The sequence below is a fragment of the Mauremys reevesii genome, linkage group 10 (genome assembly GCF_016161935.1).
Source record: "Mauremys reevesii isolate NIE-2019 linkage group 10, ASM1616193v1, whole genome shotgun sequence".
Taxonomy (NCBI): domain Eukaryota; kingdom Metazoa; phylum Chordata; order Testudines; family Geoemydidae; genus Mauremys; species Mauremys reevesii.
Window position 1 is genome coordinate 27,071,949 of NC_052632.1, and position 25,168 is coordinate 27,097,116.

General features: G+C 41.3%; 1 protein-coding gene across 5 annotated transcripts in view; it reads left to right on the forward strand.

Moving 5' to 3' along the window:
• Positions 1 to 25,168, forward strand: part of LOC120373565 (neuronal acetylcholine receptor subunit alpha-7) — a 108,655-nt gene that overhangs the window by 78,496 nt on the left and 4,991 nt on the right. For all 5 annotated transcript variants that reach the window (XM_039492194.1, XM_039492191.1, XM_039492190.1 and 2 more), the window contains 5 exons: positions 239 to 348; positions 20,271 to 20,350; positions 21,825 to 21,992; positions 22,590 to 22,784; positions 24,298 to 24,384. In XM_039492194.1, the coding sequence (XP_039348128.1) occupies positions 239 to 348; positions 20,271 to 20,350; positions 21,825 to 21,992; positions 22,590 to 22,784; positions 24,298 to 24,384 (640 nt within the window). The remainder of the gene's footprint in view (positions 1 to 238; positions 349 to 20,270; positions 20,351 to 21,824; positions 21,993 to 22,589; positions 22,785 to 24,297; positions 24,385 to 25,168) is intronic.

Consider the following 25,168-nt stretch of genomic DNA (forward strand, 5'->3'; position numbering starts at 1 on the left):
ATATTGAACCTGCTTTTGTAGGCTGTTGTATGCAATCACTGTGAACTAAAAATGGAATTTTTGTGCTTTGCAGTGTTATTTTCAAGGTGGCTAAAGTCATTCTGTCTAAACATTTCATTGTCTGAAGCTAAATAATACTTTAAAAATAAAAATAAACTTTGTTTGGTTGGGGCTAGGTAATCCCTAGAGAAAGGCAGCGAGTGGAAAAAAGTGACACTAACACATTTCTTTGTGTCAGTATTGGACAGATTACTATTTACAATGGAACATGTCTGACTACCCCGGAGTGAAGAATGTTCGTTTTCCTGATGGTCAGATTTGGAAGCCAGATATTCTTCTGTACAACAGGTAGGCACATCTTCATGAAAAGAAAGCATAACTATTCCTTTAGAATGTCTAGGTGTTGGGTACTAGCATTCAGTATATGGAAAACAACCATTATGGAATTTACAACAAGAAAGATGATGATTCAAGTGCTTACCAAAAAACTTAGTTTAAGTTTCAGATACAGTGTGATTATAGAATCATAGAATATCAGGGTTGGAAGGGACCTCAGGACGTCATCTAAGGCAACCCCCTGCTCAAAGCAGGACCAATTCCCAACTAAATCATCCCAGCCACGGCTTTGTCAAGCCTGAACTTAAAAACCTCTAGGGAAGGAGATTCCACCACCTCCCTAGGTAACCCATTCCAGTGCTTCACCACCCTCCCAGTGAAAAAGTTTTTCCTAATATCCAACCTAAACCTCCCCCACTGCAACTTGAGACCATTACTCCTTGTTCTGTCATCTGGTACCACTGAGAACAGTCTAGATCCATCCTTGCTGGAATCCCCTTTCAGGTAGTTGAAAGCAGCTATCATGTCCCCCCTCATTCTTCTCTTCTGCAGACTAAACAATCCCAGTTCCCTCAGCCTCTCCTCATAAGTCAAGTGCTCCAGCCCCCTAATCATTTTTGTTGCCCTCCGCTGGACTTTCCAATTTTTCCACATTCTTCTTGTAGTGTGGGCACATACTCTTCTTGTAGTGTGAGGCCTTAACAAGTGTCGAATAGAGGGGAATGATCATTAGATTATTAGAATATGATTATTAGAAAACTAAACTTTACTTGCACTGTTCAATCATGTTGATGGGGACAATATTCCCCTGCTCCTGGCTGAAATGTCACTCTTTTTGAGGTAGAAGAGCTCGATTGCCTGTAGGCGCCTGCTCTGACTCTTTTTCCGGTTATGCCGGAAGAAGGCCAGGAGACTCTGGATGTGCTTTAATTAATCCGCAGCTTTATTCCTAAATGTCTGGGAGTACCTGGCAGATAAAAGTGTGCAGTGCAGGTATGCCATAGTCATTTCCATATGCCTGATGGTATAATTTACACATACCCCCCGCCCCCCTTTACCCATCCTGGTCCCCAGCCAACCTGCTGCTGGGACCTTGCAAAACTCCCCCAAATGAGGGCTAAGGGGGGCTATGGAGGGTGTGAGGGGTTTGGCTCCCGCCACTCATAGGAGCCCCAACCTCCTCCCGTTTCTGCTTCTTTAAAAGAATACTTCCTCTAAATTCTTTACCAATCCGTTTTGTCTGAGCGTTGTATTCCTTCCCTATGGAGTACCTGCACTTGGCATCCTCCCCATGCCTACATAATGAGTTGCAATGTCACAGCCTGTCCCCGCCCCATTTCATGTTCACCCCAACTAAGCCTCCAACCTGCTGTGGGAAGGAAAAAAGTCCCCATGTCACCTTGGCCCATCTGGCATTGAGGAAAAATGTCCTTCCCAGCCCACTGAGAGAGGACCAACCAGCATAATTCACAGAGCACATCATGACAAACCCTGGTATTTAACTAGTCCAAGGGGTCGGAGTGTGGGTGCTGCTCCACTTGGTCCTGGTAAAAGAGGGCTTTTCCTGCCCTAGTGTGGACCTAAATAGACCACCTCCCCCCTTCTGGTCACTTGGTGGGGAGAGGTGTCAGTGTCCGCATCCTGACCTAGGCTGAAGTTGCTGCAGCAAGTCACTGGCTTTCTAGCCCTCAACACCTTTTCCTGTTTAATGTGCAGCAAGATCATTCTCCTGTCCAGTACTGCTGTCTGTGCTCCCCCAAGCTATAGAAAATATTAGCACACTATTAAAGGAACTGCTGCTGTCTTCTCTAAACAGTTGACTCTTAATTCTTTCAAGGTAGGCAGGTAGATAGCAACAGAAATTACCAATTGCTCAATGAAGGGAGTCTGGGCGGCACTGATAAATCCTCCTCTTGCATCTTTATCTGCCAGCTTCATTTGTGGGATTTGTTTAATAACAAACATGGTACATTACTACTCTTTGTAAAACCACTGAGTTTTTAAAACATATTTTATGCTTGTATGCACACAAAGCTATACAAGTGCCAGTTTGTGTGTTTAAAGTGTATTCTGTGCTGAAGAAACAGGCTGAAAAATTATGATGCTGCAGCAAAATTAGTACAGGGTAATTTTGTATGAACTCTTGTGAAAACTATGAAACTTTAAAAATATTACATAAAATGTTTCCAACAAATCACTTAGTTAATTTTCGATGGGTTCACCAAAAGGCCATAATGAAACTTTCAAAGCAACCTTAACTATGGAATCCCTTTACTTTGTGGTGTTCCGGTAGTAAGTCTGAGGTGACTATACATGTGAGTACATTCAGGACTTAATACCAGGAGTGTCACCTATTAATAAATACACTACAAAACCAAAAGCCATATAAACTTCTTATTTAATAATAAAAAAGCTATATCCTATCCTCATTCATCCATCAAGTAGAAGCCTCATTAACTTTAATAGGAGTTTTGTGTGAAAATTGGGCGTAGAATAAGGTCTTTAATCTTCAATATTTTGTTAAGACAAGATTCATAGTCTATTGATTAAGTACTGGTGCTGCTGTTTTGATTACTAAAAATACTTGACGTAGTAGGAGACGAAATGTGGGCTTGTTTTGCGCATGAAATATAATTTGGTGAGTAGGCATCACCACAGTGTAACAAACCCCAAAGTATTCTTTTATCATTTGTTTTGACACCGGTGAGTATATCTAGCCTTTGACAGCATGTAGTCAGTTTTTCTGCAGGTTTCAGAATCAGTGAGAACTGCCTGTTAAAGCATGATGACAGCTTTCAGAGGAGCAGCTGTGTTAGTCTGTATCCGCAAAAAGAATAGGAATACTTGTGGCACCTTAGAGACTAACAAATTTATTTGAGCATAAGCTTTTGTGGGCTACTATGCATCCAGAGAAGTGGCCTGTAGCCCACGAAAGCTTATGCTCAAATAAATTTGTTAGTCTCTAAGGTGCCACAAGAACTCCTGTTAAAGCATGTCATTTATTTGAAAGACAAGACTTTTCTTCACCATATAACATTAGTCTGAGATACTCTTTCAATAATCTATATATTATGCATGGATTCAAGATGCACATCTAAAAGAAGCTATGAGAACTATAAAGACTGTTTGGAATTGCAGAAGTAAATCTATTCGGATATAGTCTGTCCTGATTATACCCTATACAACCCCAATGTAATCCATAGGATTGCATGGGTTACACATGGGGCAGAATTTAACCCCATGGGACCCAGTGCTACTCTTTTGAATTCAAATTTCTCTTCAGTGTTATGAAAATAAATTATTTCACTTCACTAATATTAACACCTTTGAGAATTACCTTGATTACACTAATTGCCTCATATAGTCCAAGGCTCTATGATACTGTAAAAATGAGACCATCTGTCTGAACAGGGATACGAATCATATCAGGAGAAGCGAGAGCAGATTCTAACAGTAATTTCAGTGCTGCTGTCACCAAAGTTCTATCAGGAGCTCAGATATGTTACTTTTACAGCAAAGTTGACTGAGTTTTAAACAGATTTTTTTAAAGCTTCTACTCAAAATGTATAAAGTGGAAAAGATAGCCTTCAGCTAGCAAATCTCCTCTGTTGTACATTTGTATTGTCACAGATCTTGATGGCTTTTGGATTTAGTAGACTTTGCTAGTTGAGCACCATTCCTGCTAATGTTGGATCAATATCATGTATGGTATAGTGTAGGTTTCTGTTATGAAACAAGAGGAGCTTCATTGTAGTTCCTTTGTGAAGTAAGTGGGCTCTCCATCCTTTCGTCTAAATGAAACATGTCAGATTCTGCGCTTAGTTATGCCCATACAGCAGCCTCTTCGTACAGCTTTTATCTCACTCATTTTTAAGAAAAAGTTCCATAAACAAGCTGGGAACAGACTTTGGCACCAAACTGAGTCTGTAATACACGCATATGTGCACCTCAACTACAATCATCACAAATACCTGTTTGTGTACGGTCACTTATTTTGTATGTGCAGATTTTGTGTGCACAACTCAGATGGCATATTTGAAAATTTGTCTCCAAAAATTCAATTTGATACTCAGAATAACTATTCTGTAGCAGAATTACAATTTCCAATGATGAAGTGTGTGTGTGTGTGTGTGTGTAATAAGTGCCATATGTTATCAGCTAGTTCTCTTATCCCATACAGTCATAAATGTCACATGACCATACAATCATAAATAGGTATAATACACAGTTTTTTTAATGTTACATAGTATCCATCCATACTGATTTTTGTGTTAAACATTTCTTTGCTGGATCAGCCTCCCTGTTGAATAATGAATAGGTTAAAAAGTTTTCATGGAAGTTGCAGGACTGATATTTGCCATAAAGGGTGGGTGTGAGCATGATGAAAAACAGCTTCTATTATTTAAAAATCTCCATCTGTAGACACTGAACATCTTTAATTTAGTGCCTCCAACTAGAGCATTCCTCTTTGTGTCAAAATCTGCTGAATGCTAAGAAAAATTACCAATGCATTGTCAATATTGTTTTCTGCAGGGCAAAATAATTAAAGAACCTATCAAACAAAACTTACCTTAAAAACCTCTCTCCTTCTGTTTTGGTGTTGAATAACTATAGCATTTTCAGTCTATATATTCATTTCACTTGTGGTGTTGATGAAATTGCATATATGTGCATGTGCGGCTCCACATGTCTTGTAGAATCAGATACATGGCCTGCATATTCAGGGACTGTAACTGATTCTACAGGAGTGCTTGCCAGCGTACAGTATCTGAGAGCAGGATTAAACCAAACGCTTGTTTTAATATTGCCAGGTTGACATTTGTTTTCACTCTTCTGATTACCAGTGTTGCTCATCTGAAGTAACACTGGTCTCATTTCACTCTCAGGTGTGGTCTTTGCACACTTTGCAAATATATGCCTCAACATATAATGGGAAAATAACAAATATTCAGATTAATTATGTATGCTGAATACTCATTTTTTTTCCTGCATGGTACCTCAGAACAAAGGACATGGGGCTAGAGTTTCAAAATGTTTGCCTTGAATAGCACAAAAACTAGAAATGGAGTGAGGGAAGCACTCAAGCATGTACTTAAGTGCATCTCTGTTCAGACCAGCTTGCTTCACTGTAAGCCCATGCGTAAGTGTTGACCTGAATAGGACTGCCTCTCTGAACTGGAGCCTAACTGATGAGTTTGAAAGAGTGAAATGAAATCAAATCAAACAGAAAAATGCTTGACAATGTGGGACTGATTGCAGGCACAAGCATTCTCCCTTTCCTTCACCCCACTTTGCAACAAGAATCAGCAACTGGGGAGCAGCTGGGCGGGGGCTGGGAGGGAGGAGAAAGAGGGAGGGGCCTCTGTACCATTACAGCAGCAACCATGTGTACTGGATGTTGAAAGGGCAATAAGAGCAAGGCCATAGCCCAGTCCTTCTCCTCAGCGGCTAGCAGAGCAGAGTAGGTAGCATGCTGCACCTCTCCAAGGATAGCTGCTGCACTGCTGTGTACTGCCTGGGAGACCACACAAAGGATACCGCCTGGGGCTTTGGGCTGCAGTGCTGCCCATCTGACACAGCAGGGGACACCACTGGTAGCTACAGTAGATTAGCACATTTGTATTTGGCATGATATAGTATCTCTGTGTGTTGGGTGATTATAATTTTTTATCTTCTAGTGTTTAGTGTCTAGTATGGCTATAGAATTATCCCTTAAATTGTATGATTTTGTTTTTCAGTCTAGAGACTGTTCAGGACTCATGTGTACATTGTGCCATAAGATTGAGAAATGTCTCCACTTTGTTTTGAAATGCAGCTTGCCAGTACTTTGATTGAAGATGGCCGATAGCACCAAATTCTTATGTGGTTGTCACAGTCTCCTTAGAAGTGAAACAAGCAGAACTTCTTATTAACTGAGACCCAACAATGGACAATGTTACCAGCATCTATTGCAAACCATTTCTGAGGCGGTGGATGTTTAGTAGCAACTCCAGCGTGTGTACTGTTACCAGCAGCAGTAGCTGTATCGTCATGGTTTTTTCCTCTACTAGCAGAAGCACTCGCAGTGGGAAAGACTGAATGGGAGGTGATAGTTTAATACAGCTGTTTTTCCCCATATCCTTGCTCTGTGTCTGTATTTGAGAGAGCACCTTTATGACGACCCCAAGTTGAACAGGAATGGTGTATGTATTATAGTGGCATGGTAATGCCGCATTAGTTGAGTTGTCACAACTTCTGTTTAAAGGTTGACCTTTTAAAGTCCTCTAACATTGACATGCTTAGTCATGTGCCTTTAAAATATGGTGTACCTCAGCAGGGTGCAGGATAGGGTTGGTGATCCAAATCTGGGGTCATTTGAGCTAGGTGTTGCAGAGATACAAGGCCCCCCCCCAATTTTCTCCAAAACAGCCACTTTCTAAAAAGTTTTTAGGTGGTTATTTTTGTTTGCTTGTTTTTGGTTTTTTTTGCGAAGAGCTAGCGATCACTGTTGAATCAATGTGGTCAAAATGGTCTTAATCTGTTGAGTTTTACCGAAGCGAGTGCATGGCACCCACTAAAACTTTGAGGGACCCAACCTGAGAACAATATTTAAAAACATGTTCTTTGTTTGCATAGATATGTAATGTGGAATTATTACATTCCATATGCACCAAAAAAGTGTGAGGGTTTCTATGCAGCCACTTTATGCTTATCTGGGCAGTTAGTGGAAATATACCGACACCATTGCCCCGGTGAACACACAACCCCTGACATTTCTAGTTCAAACCCTTGTGCTCCTGAGCAATAACAATTTAATAACTCATGTTTCTTGCTGCAGGTTGTCTCTGTTATAATGTGTGTTTAATTTACAAGGAGGTTTACTGTGAACACAGCAGAATAGTTACCAACCGGTCTAACCAACATTTTTGTTCTATTGGGTGAAAAGGAGTTGGGGACAGTGAGCTTTGTGTGTAGGAGGGTGGGAATGGGGGGCCAGGGATAGGGTTGCAGTGATGGAGGGAGTGGGAAATGAGGACGGGTGATAAGCAGGCCTTTGATTGGTTGTTTGAGAAGATCTGTATTTTGGCTAGTACTTGATCTGGGAGCAGATTAACGTTGTCTTTCCAAGGAAAGACAGCATGGAGATTTGGAACTGACAGCAAAGGTCCTTGACCCTGAGGGAAAAGAAATATGTGTGCTGTCAGGGTTGCCACTGTGTGGATTCTGACAACTTCTGGACCATAAGGTTGCAGAAATTTGTGGGAGAGCACGGAGTACACCATGACATGGGGATTGTTGCCTACAGGCTGACTGGTTGAAAAGAAGTGGGCTGCATTGGCCATCATTGTTTTGCCTGGTTGGTAGCATCCAACTTGTGCCTTAAGAGGTTGTGGTATATTGGACATTGTGATGATTCACTTGGGAGGAAATGATCTGGGCCTTATTCCTGGTATGCACCTCATACAATGTATGAGAGCAAATTTGGACTACAGTGGATTATGTCCACGTGCTGAGAGAGTTTTTGCTGATTTGGCTGAATAATTTGCTACAGTGACAACATGAAAGTTATAAATAACTGTTGGAAAAACATTAATTGGGAAAGTGGAAGGTTAATGGCTGACCAAAAATGTGTATTGTACGACACAGAAACATTACAAGTTCTGACAATACACTGGTTTTCAGAGATGGGGACTGTCTATTGGACAGAGGCCAGAGATCTTTCTTTCAAACATTAGGATTTTGGAACAGAAACCCTGTCTGTGATTTCTCTCACAGGCTGTGCCACAAATGACACCCTCCAACCATTCTAAAACATGACCAGAGCACTCTTCTATTGTAACATGGTTGTCCTTTGCGCCAGGCTCTGTCTGTCAGTTAGGTTATATGGTGGGGGAAGTAATGGCAACAGAAACATTTGTATACCAGGGAGGGAGGACTTCAGGGAGATGTGATCCCTGCTGGCAGTGGGGGGTGCTGGGTACAGTATTGGGGAGGGGGCCAGGTTGAAGGGGTGCACACATTGAATGGGTCAGAGGTGTGGCGAGGAAGGTGTGCCAAAGCAGGGCTGATGGGGTCCAGCTGACGTGTGTGTGGGGGAAGGTCTGGCTGTCTCGGTATGCAAATTGAGAGACATGATATGTTCAGCTGCCTAAATTACTACTAGCTCCTACCAAAATAGAGCTTTTCCTGTTCAAAAAACTTGGAAATTCAATGGCAAAAATATACAGTAACACAGAGTTGAAGTTGCTTGGTGGCCTGTCATCCCCATGCAGAACTTTGAGTTGAACAAAACTCAAACTTCTGAAAAACCAGGAAATGCACAGTTAAGGGTTGCCCATGCAGTTCGGTTGCTGAAATGAACAAGCCCTTCATCCTCTTTTACAACCTATTTAGTGCTCCAAAGTGAGAGTTTGGATGCACCAGTGGAAGCTGGGGGTGAGGCTGGTCTAAAAATTAGGTCCATAATTCTATTTCTTTCAATGAATTTCTAATCTGATCTCTCTTCTTACCCAACAGACCAAAACCTATGTATCTTCTATGACTCACATTCCAAGGAACATTTCATATTAAAAAAAAACAACACAATACAAATAACAGTTATGGGAAGGCAGATAAATAGTCAGCTTCTGCTGATAGTTCATATTGTGTCTTGAACTGTTAGTTGCAGAAGATTCAGCAAACATTCTGTCCCATAACACAAGAATATGTTCCACTAAATTAAAAAGAAGTAATTTCAGAACTGATTAAGAAGGGAATATTTTTTCTTGTAACACATAATTAGGACTCTCAGCCACGGGAAATTAAGACCAAGAATTTAGTATGATTTAGAAAGGGATTAGACATTTTATGGATAACAAGAATATCCAGCATTATTAAGCTAAATAACATTTTTGGAAGGGTGTTAAGTCTCCTGCTTCAGGGTTTAAGCCAGTATCTCAGTATTAGCGATCAGGATGGGAACTATGTGAGGAGGCAGATTGTCCCACACCTGCCATCGGTGCAGGACAGAGGGCGGGAAGAAGAGAGTGCCTTACACCAATACATCTGGTGCTGGCCACAATCCGAGACAGGATTCTGGACTAGCTGGACCTGGAGGCTGATCTGGGCGGGCAATTCCTATGTTCCTGAATATTTTTATTAAAAGTGTTTTAAAGAGTAGCAGACTCTCACTTTAGTTTAAAGGAGTCTTCTGGCCTCTTTAGCCCCCTTCCCGCCCCACAGATACATCAAAATTGCGTCTGACGAAGTGGGTATTCACCCACGAAAGCTCATGCTCCAATACGTCTTAGTCTATAAGGTGCCACAGGAGTCTTTGTCGCTTGTATCGAACATTACTGTAGCAAATTAGCAGCATGGGCTAGGCCATAAGACCAGATTTTGATCTTGGATACGCCATTGTAACTATGGAGGAACCTTAAGGAAGTCAATGGCATTGCTTAGTTACACCGATGTAAATACCACAACCTGCCCCATTGACTACATACTTTTTTTTTTAAATCAGGGGAGGGGGCCCAATCAGATTGATTGTAGTGTGGCTATACTGGGCCAAATTCTAGCCTGAGTAGTGTTCCTACAGTCCCACTGAAATCAGCAGATCATCAGAGGTGTAACAAAGAGCAGAATTTAGCCTGTGATACCTTTTTAAATTATGGTTAATGCAGTCACACCTGAGACTATTGCTAAATTGCCTGTAGGGCCAAATTACGGCTCTGGAGGGACAGGGGCCTACAAAGGGTTTGGGGAATGCAGTGCCAGCAGTCAGGTGATACGAAGGGACAATGGCTGCTGGATGCTCAGTGGAGCAGCAGTTTAGCAACGTATAGCTTCCTCCAGCACAGACTGGCTTTGACTTCAGTGTGCTTTTGGGCAGGGCACAAGTGATTCACAGGTTGGGATGGCCATAGCCAATCCGCTTCCTAGTCCCTAGGTATACGCCCTCTAGGATATGCAATGCCATTTAGCACCGCTAGCTAGCCACCCTTTCTACCAAAGCAGCCATATTAAAGCTTTGACAGATGGCTGCTCTTTAGTCTCTAACTTCCTGTCTTTTTCTGCAGTCAGCTGCAGGTGTAGGTATATAATTCCCCAGCTCAGGGAAAGACAATGTATCTGTTTTGTACATCTGTTTTCCTGGTTCTTATGTGCTAGATAAGAGGCTTTTCTATCATTCTTTGTAAATGGAGCTGACATGACCCCTTTGTTTTTCTGATGGCTGCTAGTGATTTTGTTTCCTGTCTTTGCCATATGTTTTCTGATTAAGCACACCCCTGCTGTGGGTAACAACCAGATTTCCCTTCGCCCTTTCAGAAGCTGCATTGTTTGTTTCACTAGTTTTGTATACAGTACCCAATATGTCAGTTGCAGTTACATTGCCCCCCGTAACCCCCCCGTCTACTTGATAATCATCTAGATGATTAATGTCACTGTCACAGGTGTTGTTGACTCACAATATTGTTATAGCAGCACATAGTGACTAGGTTTTACTGTCAACCACGTGAGTTCATCTCTCTAGGGCCCACATTGCTGCCCTGCTTCTGGCATGCTTGTGTGCATTTGCATTCAGCGTTAAATGAGTGAGGAAACTGAGGATTAATTCTGCTACAGAGTTCCCAATACCTAGCATAACTGCCATCAGGATTAGGTGGTTGTTTCTAATTTAAGCATTGTAATTAGTACTGCACTTGTCCACACATCAGCCTAAAAAAAAAAAATCCTTGAAACATTCCATTCACAAGATGGAACATCATGTGACCTGAACAGGTGTGTTTTCACAACACTGATTTTGCTTAATGTATCTTTTGCTGCAAATTCATTTTCTCTTGAGTGTCATTTCCAGTCCCTGATCCTGGCTACATTTCTCTCGCTCTCTCATGCATGACTAGCAGTGAAATGGCAACTCAAAAAGTGTCCAGACTACCAGTGACTAAGATGTTTAAGTGCATGCCTTAAAATCTGTACTTTTGGAAGAGGGTGTACTGATGTATACAATGAGGTATGACAATCATATCTAACATACTAACAAACAGATATATAGATTTTTTTCTCTATTCAGTGATGCAAACTAAAGTTATTTTAAGCCTGATTTTGAAATGTTACCCATAATTTTTGATACCTCTACTTTGTTGTCCAATGCCGGGCACGCAAAATGCTTATTTACAGAGATGCTGAGCTCTCTCAAAACCAACAGCACTCAATAGGCAAGGTGGATGCTAACACTTCCTGAAAATCAGTACCTAGGTATTAGGGTGCCCAAAATTAGAAGCCACTTTTGAAAATTTTTGATATACTTGATTGTACAGGTGAATACTTACACTGTTTATGATAACAATATGTACCACTAATTCATATAACTGGAAGTTTAATGTAATTTGTTCATGTTGTTTTTATAATCCTGGTACATTAACTTTTACACCACTATTATTGAAAACTAATACTATTTGGTACACATATTTATTACAAAAAATCCTACAGGCAGAAATTTAATTACATGACCGAAGTGACTATATTTTAAAAGAAATCCTTATTCTTGTGTAATTTTTCCATTGTGAATAGTGTAGCATAATTGTCTTCTCACAACTGTCTCATATAATTGCATGGTATTTTGAAACAGGTACTTTCATTTCCTGTTGACTTATATATGGACGTGTAGCTGTAACTGCAAATTGAAAGCCATAGATATTAGACTACTTCTTGACTTTGAGTGATGCTTATAGTTAACCATTTCCCCAAGCTTTATTTGTGTTGACTGGTAGCTGTATCCTAATGGAGGGAAGCTCACTGCAGCTACAGTACATTTTACTATCAGCCCACTGTGCCTTTGTATATAATCTTTGCCAGTTTATTATTATTAGTAGCTGCAAGCCTTCATGTCTCTTTAAAACTTCTACAGTAGAACCTCAGAGTTATGAATACCTTGGAACTGGAGGGTGTTCATAGCTCTGAAATGTTCGAAAGTCTGAACAAAAACGGTATGGTTGTTCTTTCACAAGTATACAACTGAATATTGACCTAATACAACTTTGAAACTTTACTATGCAGAAGAAAAATGCTGCTTTCCTTTAATTTTTTAGTAGTTTTATGTTTAACACAGTACTATAGTTGCCATTTTTGGGGTCTCTGCTGTGTGATTGTGTACTTCTGGTTCCAAATGAGGTGTATGGTTGACTGGTCAGTTTGTAACTCTGAGGTTCTACTGTACATCAACCCAAGGCAGACTGTGAAAATTTATCATAGAACAGTATTGCAAAAATAGTGAACATGATGATATAGACTGTAACACCCATTTTAGTGAGGTGTGCGTATTAGGGATATTATCATTTTCTAGCTACAATGTTCTGACTTCGAAGTCTCATAACCACAATTTAGTTTTTTTTAATTCTGTGATAATTTTTTATTCTGTAGACTTTCACCATCTGCTTTCAGGATACAAAAGACATTTTAATATGTAGTCAACTATGTGAGGAGGTAGAGGAGCGAAAATCCAAATCACCTCAGTGTCACGCTATTGGCAGCTTCACCACGACTGCTACTGCAGACCTTGGTTCATGCATGTCTCCTTTGTGAGTTTGAGTACAGCTCCTGTCTCCTTCTTTAGGATACTACCAACTTCCCCTCGTCCCCCTGTCTCCTGGGCAGAGCTGGTATGGAGTCAAGCTCCCTTGCATGCAGCAAGAGTGATTCTCCTTCACCCTTAGTCCAAGGATGGCCATCTGTGGGGCAGGCCTACCGCACGGAGTATGTGTTGCAGTCCCAATATGGAGGGGGTGAATGTAGTAATTACATTGGCATACTTCCTTCCTTTTGCAATGACAAATAGCATATTCATTGTTAAGTCCAACTCTGTCTGCTGCACAAATAGGAGGCCAGTGTTTGAGCAGTGGTAGATCTCGAGTCCTGGTGTTCTGTTTTAGCTGCACATATATGCAAACTGAAGCCACCTGGAAAGTTCCTTTCCTTGCTCCTCAGTGGCTGCCAGTGAATGCAGCTGATAATTTACATAGTACTTAAAAGTCAGTGGCATGTGGGTAAGCTCGTTAGCCATTTGCCTGCTGCCTAGGAGCCCATCACTGGAATGTGCACCACAGTTTTACATTAAATTTATTCATTTTCTGAGTAGATGCCTCCATGTCAGAACTGCCCTTGTGTTTAAGCCAAGAGCTGTTTCATCTCAATTTATACCAATCAGTATCTGCACCTCTTAAAAAACTGTCAGATTCTTCCACACCCCAATATGTGAACATATTATTATATCCATAACATGATGATACCTGTGATGAAGTTCGGAAGCTTCATTAGGAAAAACACGGTAGCTAACTATCTCAATTTGAAGCATTGCCCTTCAAAAAGCAATTACAAATCTAGACTATGGGTAGAATTTTGAAATGTGCCTTAGTCCCATTTCTAAAAAGCAGTAAGAGGTCTAAATCCCACTGATGATTTTCAGTCAGAATTCTGCACTCAAGTTGCTTTTGAAAATGGGATTAAGCGCCTAAGTCACTTTGATGCTTTGGAAAATTTTACTCTATTGAAAATTCCCAGAAATCGGGGGGAGAGGGGCAGGCTAAGATCCTCAGGAATAACTGTGTGGTGCATGGTTCAGCCTCTAGGGGGAGATGGGAGGGCAGAGAGGACTAGATTCTGGCCCAGTAAGTTAATATTCCTTTATGTACCTCAATGTCCCCACTCATGTTACACAGCGTTCTGTTTGTTTTTAACACTAATTAGTTTGGGCCTCAGCCAGCACCCCTTACTGATGTCAGTGCATTTACTTGCATGAGTAGGGGGTGCAGAACTGGTCGTTTGTTCTTTTAAAGTGAATGAGTTACATCTTCTGCTATCATTTCTCTGAAAACACATTCTCTAACCCAGTGTTTCCCAAAGCGTGGTACATGTACCCCTGGTGGTACGTGAAAGGGTTTCAAGGGGTTCACCCAGGGCAGCAGCGGGCTGAGTGGGGCCGGTGGCCAGGACTCTGGGTGGCAAGGGGCTGACAGTGGGCTGAGCCTGGCCAGCGGCCAGGACCCCAGACCAGGGGTTCCATCCGACGGCTCAGCCTGCTGCCGGCTGGGGGTCCTGTTCACACAGGCTGGCAGCCGGGACCTGGCTGGCAGCAGCATGCAAGTAAAAATCGGCTCGTGTGCTGACGCAAAGCACGTGTGCGCGTTACCGCAGCTCCGGCAATATACTTGCCTTTTCGGCATGTGCAGAAGTCATACTGATGGATAAAAGATAAAAGTGAATAACTACTTGTAGTAATCTAAAGATCGTAGCAAGTACATACTTGGTGTGTATTAATATACAAAATTTCTCCTTTTGTTTTTGTTAAACCCATTTACAATGGATCGCTGGCTAAAAACGGGAAGTTTGAAATGTACAAAAGAAAATTATGAAGGAAATACAAATGTTAGTGATAATTATGCTGAAAAATGCAGTGATATGGCTACATCAGACAATTGTGATAAACTTACAGATGGTTCACATGGTTCAAAATTAGTGAACCATGTGAACCATCTGTAAGTTTATTGAATCTATCAGCTGCAAAGAAAATTAAAAAAGCCCGCAAATATGTTGAAGAATATCTTAAACTGGAATTTTCGTGGACTGGAACAGGTGGAGCCTGTTCCACTATGTGTGATTTGTTACAAGACTCTCACAAATGAAAGTATGAAACCATCCAACTTAAAACACCATTTCGATAGCAAACATAAAGAATACAAGAGAAAACCTGTCGAATTCTTCGAAAATAGGCGCAAAGATCTCCAAAAGTCCCAGAAAACAATTCATAATGTGACAGGAGGTGAAAATATGAAAGCTTTGGAAGCTTCATAGAGTGTGGCGTACTTAATTGCAAAGTCCAGAGCTGCTGAAGTGATTGGTGAGACATTAGTAAAACCTGCAGCCAAAGTAATGTGATGATTGGAGACGAGGCTAGCAAAGCTATAGATCGTGTCCCCCTCTCAAATAACACTGTTCATCGTAGAATCACAGATATGGCCGAAAACGTAAAGCAGCAATTATTGTCAAGAGTACAAAAGAGTCGCTACTATGCACTGCAAGCGGATGAATCCACTGAAGTTGTGAATTTAGCTAATCTTTTGTTGGTTGTCAGATATGAGCTGAATAATGACATCCACAATGATATTTTGTTCTGCCAACCTATGCCAACACATACAACTGGAGAAGCTATTTTTAAAGTTATTGATGACTTTAATCAAAAACAGTGACTTGGATTGGGGTCGTTGTGTTGGAATAAGCATGGATGGCACCAGAGTCATGATTGGTTCAAAGAAAAGAGTTGTTGCATGTATTCAAGCTGTTGTGCCAGAAGCAAAATTGACTCATTGCATTCACAGGGAAGCACTCGCCACCCATAACATGCTGGCAAATCTAAAGCAAGTATTGGATGAAGCTGTGAAAATAATTTTGTGAAAGGCCGTCTCTGAACCCCCGGCTGTTTTCTCAGCTTTGTGATGAGATGGGTAGTGATTACACCCAAGTCCTATTTCACACTGAAGTGCATTGGCTTTCATGTGGAAAAGTTCTGAATCGCCTGTTTGAGCTGCGAGAAGAATTGCAAGTTTTTTTAGATGAAACCTTTAACCTGCGAGACCGTATACACGACTGGAAATGGCTGTGCAAACTAGCATATATTGCAGATATATTTGCTCATTTAAACAATCTCAATCTATCCTTGCAAGGAAAACTCATATCCATATTCCAGACAAAGTGAGCGCCATGGTTGCAAAATTGAAACTGTGGCATAAATGTCTTAGTTGTCGTGAACTGGATTCCTTTCCATCTCTTCATGACTTAGTAATAAACTCAACTAATGAACTTGATAGTGATGTGTTGCAAACCATGAAGCAGCATTTGGAAAGCTTGCAGAAAGATCTTCGTAAGTATTTCCCTGAACCAGACGGCACCTTTGAATGGATAAGGCACCCTTTTATCATCAATGTTCAAACATTGCCAAATAGCCTCTCTGCTTCAGAAGAAGAACAGCTCTTGGAGTTGGCTTCAGATAGCTTCCTGAAAACAAAATTTGAGCAAAGTACACTGACGTCATTTTGGTTGGGGGTTAGCTCTGAATATCCAGCGCTATCAGACAAAGCTGTCAAATATCTTCTGCCTTTTTCCACCTTGTATTTGTGCGAGATTGGATTCTCTGCGCTGGTTGGCATCAAAACAAAAAAATGAAATCGTCTTATTGATGTGGAGCCCCATCTTCGTCTTAAGATCACAAACAGTGAGCCAGATATCCCCGTGATAGTGTCCGGTTAAAAGCAGTTCCATCCCTCGCACTGAATAGTTTGCTTTGTACTGAAAATTTTTCAGTACCGAAATAGTAAGTATTAAAACTAGTGCTTTCTTCACTAGCCTATTTTAATTTCAGAATGATACGAATTCACCATATATTCACTGTTGATGCTTCTATTATTTTAATTATTATTAGTACTATTTCTATATGTAACTATTATTTCTATTAAAAGTTTTGTTTCAACTGTATGTAATATAATTTTGTATTTATTTCTAATAAACATTTAATCCAGAATGAAACGAATTAGGAGGGTGTTATAATTTCTTCACCAGAGAAGGGGTACGCCGGCAAGACAGATGTCTCAAAAGGGGTACACAAGTGTTGTAAGTTTGGGAAACACTGCTCTAATCAATATCCATGCACATCACAGTTGCAAAATTTAGCTCTGTTCCTGTCTTCAGACTTCACGTTAATTTGTTTCAAAGACACTGACAACTACAATGCTTAATATGTAAACTTTCTGTTCGTAACTTGAAACAATGTAACTACAGTTGGTCAAATTACTCTTGCAGATCTGGCTCTTTTTTCTGTTTTGCAAATTATTCAGAATTAGTTTTTTAAAATATATTAATTACTGGGAAGCATACAGTGGTTTGAGAATATCTAATCAAACACTTCTTGCCTTGTTCCATGACTGCACTGAGTTACGGTATTCAAAAATATATCAATGCAATTACCAATCCTCACTAGAATATCTGACCTAAATTGCAGTACTATCTACAAAATCAATGCTTCGATCTATGGTATATACAAAATAATTCTGTTTTGCCTTTTAGCAGACAGATTGGTTAAAAACAATGCATGCAATAAAAATAGCTTCTTAGTATTGATTGGTGGGTCTGTGCAAGAAGGGCGCACAGCATCCTCTCACCCTCAGTTTCAATTATGGAGAATTTGCCGTGTTGGAGTCCTTTAGACTCAAACCCTTTCCTAATACTCCCTATCCACCTTAGTCCTCCTTAACACCCCTCAATCCACAGCCCTCCCTAATTCTGCATCTGAACTCACTGACAATGCCTCTTATCCTTCCGGCTCATGAATATTGTACCTTCACCCTAGCTTAGATCCAAAGCCTATTTTGCTGATTCTGTTTTTGAAGTTGAGAAGAATCTAAACTGCTAATAGGCAGGGAGAGCAGAGCCTTATCAAGTTCAAACCATCCTGTAGATAACGTGGGTTTCTTGATCAGCTAAAGCAAAGACTGTGCCATGGAGACAGATGACTGAGGGTGCTGTCACCTATTTTCAGTGTCTCGAGAGGGGCTGGCAGCATTTCCTTGTGGCCCAGGCTAATTTCACCTGTATTTTCTGGGATTTTCTCAGGTGCAGGTCCACAGCTAGGAAACCCTGTACCCAAGCCGTTTACACCAAGCTTCTGGTTTGTAATTGATAGTGGCAAAAATTCTTACCCAAATGGGGTGATTTTGGTTTAAATGAGCAGTGAATGTTACTTAGGCTTAGGGTTACTTACCAGCATAGTACTATGGTACTGCACATATATAGAACAAAAGAATCCCTTGTGGGACACTGGTAATAGGAAAGTCTCACCCCAAACCCTTGTAAGATGTTCCATTCAGGTGGTACTTTTACAGACCTTGTCACTGGAGCATCCCAAACATTTGGAAATATCATGAGCTGAGAACTGCCTCAGAATCTGGATTGTACAGTAGGTTCCTCACTTCATGATTTTTAAAATGTACCAGTTACACACACACACACACACACACACACATAATTTACAAACAAAAAGACATGGCACAAACCAAATACCCATCAGTCCACTCACCCCAAATTCATTTAGTAGCCTGAAAAAAGGAGGCGGCCTGGAGCCAGCCCGAACAGTCAACAATACGTAGCTATTTCCTGTTATGACTATCTTAAAAATCTTTGTTGATAACATAAATAGAATTAAGGCAGTTAATCCATTAAACTTTTGTCTCAGGAACAAAGAGTGGGGTTTTTGGTTTTGGTTCATTTTAATATATGTTACATATAGCAGCTTCCAGCTTGTGTATTTCCTAAGAAAATCATTAGCGACAGAGTCGAAGGCCAAAAGGGAACACTGTGACCATGTAGAGCGAACGTATGTATAAAACAAGCTGTAGAACTTCCTCATACTAGGGCAAACGTATTTGAGATATCACTTGGCAATCTTTTTTTTTTGTACACACACAAATATGCAATTAGGCAACACTTTAAAACAAATGAAAGAAGCTAATCCATTCCTAATCTTAATAACAGTTGCATCTGTACTGATAATCTAAGGCAGTGGGCTCCCACCTTTTTATGCACAAGATCACTTTTTGAATTTAAGTGCAACCCACTCTCACTTTCACCGGGCTGGGGCAGGGGGTTGGGGTGTGGACTCTGGGATGGGGGTGAGGGGGGTCAGCGTGTGGGAGGGAGTTTGGGTGCAGGAGGGGGCTCCAGGCTGGGGCAGAGTGTTGGGATGGAGGCTCTGGGAGGGGGCTCAGGGCTGGAGGTTGGGATGTGGCCTCTTGCTGGGAGGCACTTTCCTCAGGTGGCTCCTTGTCAGCAGTGCAGCAGGGCTAAGGCAGGCTTCCTGCCTGCCCCGGCCCCACGCTGCTCCCAGCAGCGGCCATCTTGCCCCTGCAGCTGTCCCTCTCTGCAGGCATTGTCCCCTGCAGCTCCCATTGGCCGCAGTTCCCCATTCCTGACCAATGGGAGCTGTGGGGAGTGGTGCTTGCAGGCAGGAGCAGCATGCAGCGGGAGACCCCTGCCTCCCCACTTCCCTGGGGCCTCAGGGGTGTGCTGGCCGCTTCTGGGAGTGGCGCATGCCCAAGGCAGGCAGGGAGCCTGCCTTAGCCCCACTGTGCCACAAGACTTTTAGCAGCAGGAGATCGCAATCGACTGGCAGAAGCTCCAGGATCGACCAGTCGATCGCGATCAAGCGGTTGTAATGCCTTAGATCAGAGGTCATCAAACAGCACTAATAGTAATATTATTTCACCGCACTACTAGATTAAAAGATGAAACAATAATAAGGACTGATTTTAGTTTACCAGCCTCCTGATTTGTCAATTCTGAGTTAATTACTCAGAGTTTGATTTGGTGTCCACAGAGGTGAATGGAAGACGCCTGTTGATGTCAGTGGGGATTGATCAGGCTTTCAGCTATATTAAATAGTCTTTTCACTGAGCAAAAGTAATCTGTGGCCGTATTGGGGGCAGGCAAGGAGGAGAAATTATTCATAAAGTCTCTCAATGTTCATTAACTCCTCTTAGTGCTAATGAAAGTTATATGCTGCTGGCAACAAGAGGAGACCAGCTCTCTTTGTAGAGTTCCTCTAGGATTTTTGGGAAGGGCTTATTTCACAAATTGAAACCAATCACACGATGCCATTGTAATTAATCTAATCTTAGATTATAGATGAGGTGATCAGAGAGCAAGCGAATGAGACTATTAACTGCTGATTTATAGCTGTGTTTATCAGGAGTAACTCCACTGAAGTCAGGTACAGGACATTGGGATAAAGTTGGAGTTAGAGGAGAAGACAATCAAGAGGTTTTTGGTTTTGGGGGGTGGGGAAATCCACATTTTGTAAGAATACTGCAATTCTGTAAGACCTCATTGATTCCATCAGAGTGTAATTCAGCTCTTCTTCCCTCCCATTCTAGTGCTGATGAGCGATTTGATGCGACATTTCATACCAATGTTTTAGTCAATTCTTCAGGACACTGCCAATACCTGCCCCCAGGTAAGAAATAGATTGTTTTCATGTAAAAGCTCTTGCCTACTCAAATATGAAGTCATCTCATAGTTTGGATATAAATGCATTCATACTACATATAAATCCAGATAGTACCTGTTTGCTAGATTTAAAACTATATAAACTACATATATGTACCTATAATTATGCATGAATCATTTAAGAACACATTCTTGCATGGATACCACCATACAAAAATAAATTATCAATTGCAGTGATGTAAATCCTCTGTCATATCACTGGTTTTGCCCCATTTCCTATTATCAATTTATGGTTTCAGAAGTCTGGAATTATGAGTAGAAATAAAAATGATATGATCTTTTAACATACAAAGAATATTTTTTCCTAAAGCTGAGAGAGTAATTAAACATGAATAATTTATTCCATGAATTTGGCCCCTCTATTCATGAATTCTTTCTTATAGTAAGTAGTTTATTAATTTCTTGGATGGATTTGCTGTTTGAAGTGATGCACCAAACACTTTCTCGGACCAGCTTTTGGTCTGTAGCTCATTCCTAAGAATACTTGTATTTCATATTTGAAATTTTGAAATATAGTGATCAGTGTTTGATTGGATACCTGGTGGTGTTTCTGTTCCCTAGAGTATTATTCTTAGAATCAGGTTTCTTTTGTCTAGCTTAGGGTCTTATAGAGCAACCATCACTGTAGTATCCAAGTGCTTCCCAGGTAAATTAAATCTACTGCGGTCCTTAGTATGGTCCATGAAGTCTCCATCCCTTTTGCTCATAGGAAGCAATGGTGTTTATGGACTTGATCTTGCAAGGTGCTGAGTGATGGGTCCTTGATCTGTCATGCTTAACTTTGCCCACCGTTTTATACAATAAACCCAACAAACAACAAATAGAGGTTAGCCTTCCTGAAATGAATGAGCCAATGTTATGTAAATCTTAAAAGACCGTAAATCATCTTATAGGGCTTCTCATTATATTTAGTAACAGAAATCCCAGCCCAGGCACATCATGAAGAGAATAGTAACACCAGGAAAAGGTATTAGAGAAGTGGCCTATGCAATTAAATGAAAGGAGGATATATAGTCAATATATAGATTCTGCAAATCTATTACTATAGTAAGTTTGAATGCTCTTCCTTTTCACTTCTTGAAGTGTACCGTACAGGTATTAAGTGTGCTTTTACGGTGTGTCTACACAGCAAAGAAAAACCCGCGGCTGGTCCATGGCAGCTGATTCATGCTGACATGGCTCAGACTATGGGGCTGTTTCATTGCTGTGTACGCTTCTGGGCTTGGGCTGCAGTCCTGCAAGCCCAAGTCGGCTGGCACAGGCCAGCTGCAGGTTTTTCTTTGCTGTGTAGCCATACCCACAGAGTAAGTACTGGACAGCTGCAGTGTGTAACAGGGATCAGTTACAAAAACAGATGAAACAGTACGTGAAGCAAGAATTTCTATTGATTTTTTTTTTGTTCTTTTTAACCTCTACTTTAGGCATATTCAAGAGCTCGTGCTACATAGATGTGCGCTGGTTTCCGTTTGATGTTCAGAAGTGTAATCTGAAGTTTGGATCCTGGACCTATGGTGGATGGTCCTTGGACTTACAAATGCAAGAAGCAGATATATCGGGATACATTTCAAATGGAGAGTGGGATCTAGTAGGTAAGCTCCTTGGACCTGATTTTCATTTACACTCTGTACTTTGGGAGTGTAAAGGGGCTTTAAAGTGGATGGAAAGGTAGATCAGTATAAAAGGATTTTTGTGTAAATGATGATCAGCCCCCCCATCTTTTTTTTCAGATAGTAAAAATGTACAGAGCTCAGTTAGCAAGTCCCAGTACAAATGCATGCTGATCCATCAGTCCATTTACCTAACAGATCCTTGGTAGACATATGAACCAGCATTCTTTGTAGATATCAGAAAAAAGAAGCTATGTGTTAGGGTCGCCAAGCAGTGAATTGGTATACACTATGAAGGTCTGAGGCAGTGGCATTTGAAATGTGGTGGAAAAAAAGATAACAGGTGAAGAACGTATGGAGAAGGTGGAGGCATTGAGAGAACTCTGATCATTGCAAGTTCATTGAAAACCTTTTTGACTCAGAGAGAAGAATTGGAATTAAAGAGGAACATTCTACCTGCTGTGGGACTTCAGAGATGATACTTGGAGACTTTTGTCTAAATGTAACTTCTACATTAACATAGGTTATATGCAGATTAGCTTCTGCTTTTCTCCCTGTTTTGTTTTTTTTTCTATGCAGGAGTTCCCGGAAAGAGGAGTGAGAGTTTTTATGAATGTTGTAAAGAACCTTACCCAGATGTGACATTCACAGTGACTATGAGACGTAGGACTCTGTATTATGGACTCAATCTTCTCATTCCTTGCGTGCTGATATCGGCACTTGCCCTGTTAGTTTTTCTGCTTCCGGCTGACTCAGGAGAGAAGATCTCACTAGGTAAACACATTACCAAGTATTTTAAAAGTTGGCTCTATGATTTCAGTGTAGCTAGATAGCCTCAGCATGCTTAGGGCAAAAGTTTGTCTGTCTTGCTGCATTTCTATCTAACAAATGTATGTAGGTGTTTTTAAAGCATATCTTACGGTGGTGTCTTAGCAAAGATATGAAAGAAACTACTAGTTAGGGTGGAGCTAGGAGTTACATAAACAACAAAAACACACAGCAGCATTACAATGTTTAACTATATAATTCTGTATTACAAACAGAGCTTCTGTTTGACACTTACGTGTTGAAGGGAAAAAATAATTTCACTGAATAAAGGTTATGTTGTAAAGAACATGGATATTGGCATTTTAGTCTGGCATTATTTTCAGTTTATATTCCTTTTACTAGTAAGTGATACATTAAGAGCCTTTGCATCCTTTTGAGAAAGTTGGGCTCCTTCTATTTAAATATTTTAGTGGTAAGGCTATCTTCTTTTTGTAAATCTATGGCTAAATGTTGGATTGTGTGGAGTGGATAAACTGGAATCTTCGTAATACATGATCGTTAAGGTATGACATAACAAATGTATTCATTTCTATTTAATGAAAATGGTTGTTCAAAAGACAGAATATAAACTGGGCATCTCTGCACAAGTGCTGTTTTAATGTTTAGTGTATGTTTCTCTTGGATTTCAGAGCAGCTTCCTTAGCCCTTGACTTCTGACTATTCTCTGTATTTTTAGGATGTGCTCTCCTGTTCTGCAGTCCCTTTCCAACTGACAGTGGTTCCCTCTGTGCAAATCTAGTCCTGAGATCCCATCAGGACAACAGCTGAGTCATATTCAGGGGGCAGATCAGTGAGCAACAAAAATCAAAATCCAGAAATCAGTATCAGAACTGCTTAGAGCAAGCAACTCTCAGAGATCAACAGCTAATTTCAGAGAGAACATCCGTCTCTCTCCCAGGGCAATTTCTGTTTTCTGGGATTAACTACTGTACTTTTTAGCTTCATGTCTTCCAAACTTATTGATCAGCACATCACATACTGTATCAAGTTATTGAAAGCTCAAAACAAAAGACTCCCTCGTGAACTTTTCAAAAGGGGTGATGGAACATAAAACAAGGAGTACTTTAATTTGTCATATTTTATCAGATCCCTTGGACAGTGATGCAAAGTGAACGGTGCTGTATTAGTATAGCAAGGTTTAACAAGGCCAAAAATAAATTATTAGATCCTACAAGTGCACAAAAATTGGAACCTAATCATGAAGGGTTTTGTATTAGATTTATTAAAAGCACAGATTTAGAAAAAATTAAACTAGTTTGGCAAGATTTCTACCCTCTAAAATGGGAATTTTTAAAGTAGTATCAAAAGAGAACAGGACTGAGTACAATCAGTACATCAGTGTAAAGGTAGGATTGTGAGAATAAATTTCATACAGCATTTCTTCAAATCTGTTCTTTAGTGGATAGCAATTACCCGATAAGCTGCTGTCCTAATTCTGTACTTCATATTTATCTTTCAGGTATAACAGTTTTATTGTCTCTTACTGTCTTTATGCTACTTGTGGCAGAAATTATGCCAGCAACATCAGATTCTGTGCCGTTAATAGGTAACCTTAACTTATTCTCTCTCTCTCTCTTTTTTTTAATCAGACAAGTTGGAATTAAATCACTTCATGGCCAAAACCAAGGCACATTTAGAAAGTGTATGATTTGTGTGCTTACAGCAGTTGAATCAGAGATGTTTAGGTCTGATCCTGCATGGTGCAGAGCAATGATTTCAGTGGGAATTGAGGCTGCTCAGCACCTCCTTCTGGGGCAGGCAAACTACGGCCCGCGGATCTGGCCCCTCAGGGCTATGGATTCAGCCCGCAGCGCCGCTGGCACCACATCCCTGCAGCCCCCAGGTGGGGGGGAGGGGGCAGAGGCCTCCATGCGTTGCCCTTGCCTCCAGGCACTGCCCCCCTGCAGCTCCCATTGGCCAAGAACGGGGAACCGTGGCCAATGGAAGCTTTTGGGGGAGATACCTGGAGGCGTGGCAAGGGCAGTGCATGCAGAGCCCTCCACATCCCCCCACCCCCACCCCCGGGGCTGCAGTGCTTCCGGGAGTGGCATGGGGCCGGGGACAGGGCAGGCATGCAGGGAGCCCCACCTCCCAACACCCTGCCCTGAGCCCCCTGCCGCACCTCGCACCTCTCCTGCACCCCAACCCCCTGCCCTGAGCCCCCTCATATACCCCGCACCCCACTCTGCCCCAATCCCTTGCCCTGAACCCCTTCCTGCACACCACACCCCCTCCCACACCCCAACCCCCTGCCCTGGCCCTGCATACAATTTCCCCACCCAGATGTGGCCCTCGGCCCAAAAAGTTTGCCCACCCCTGTTCTGGGGGAA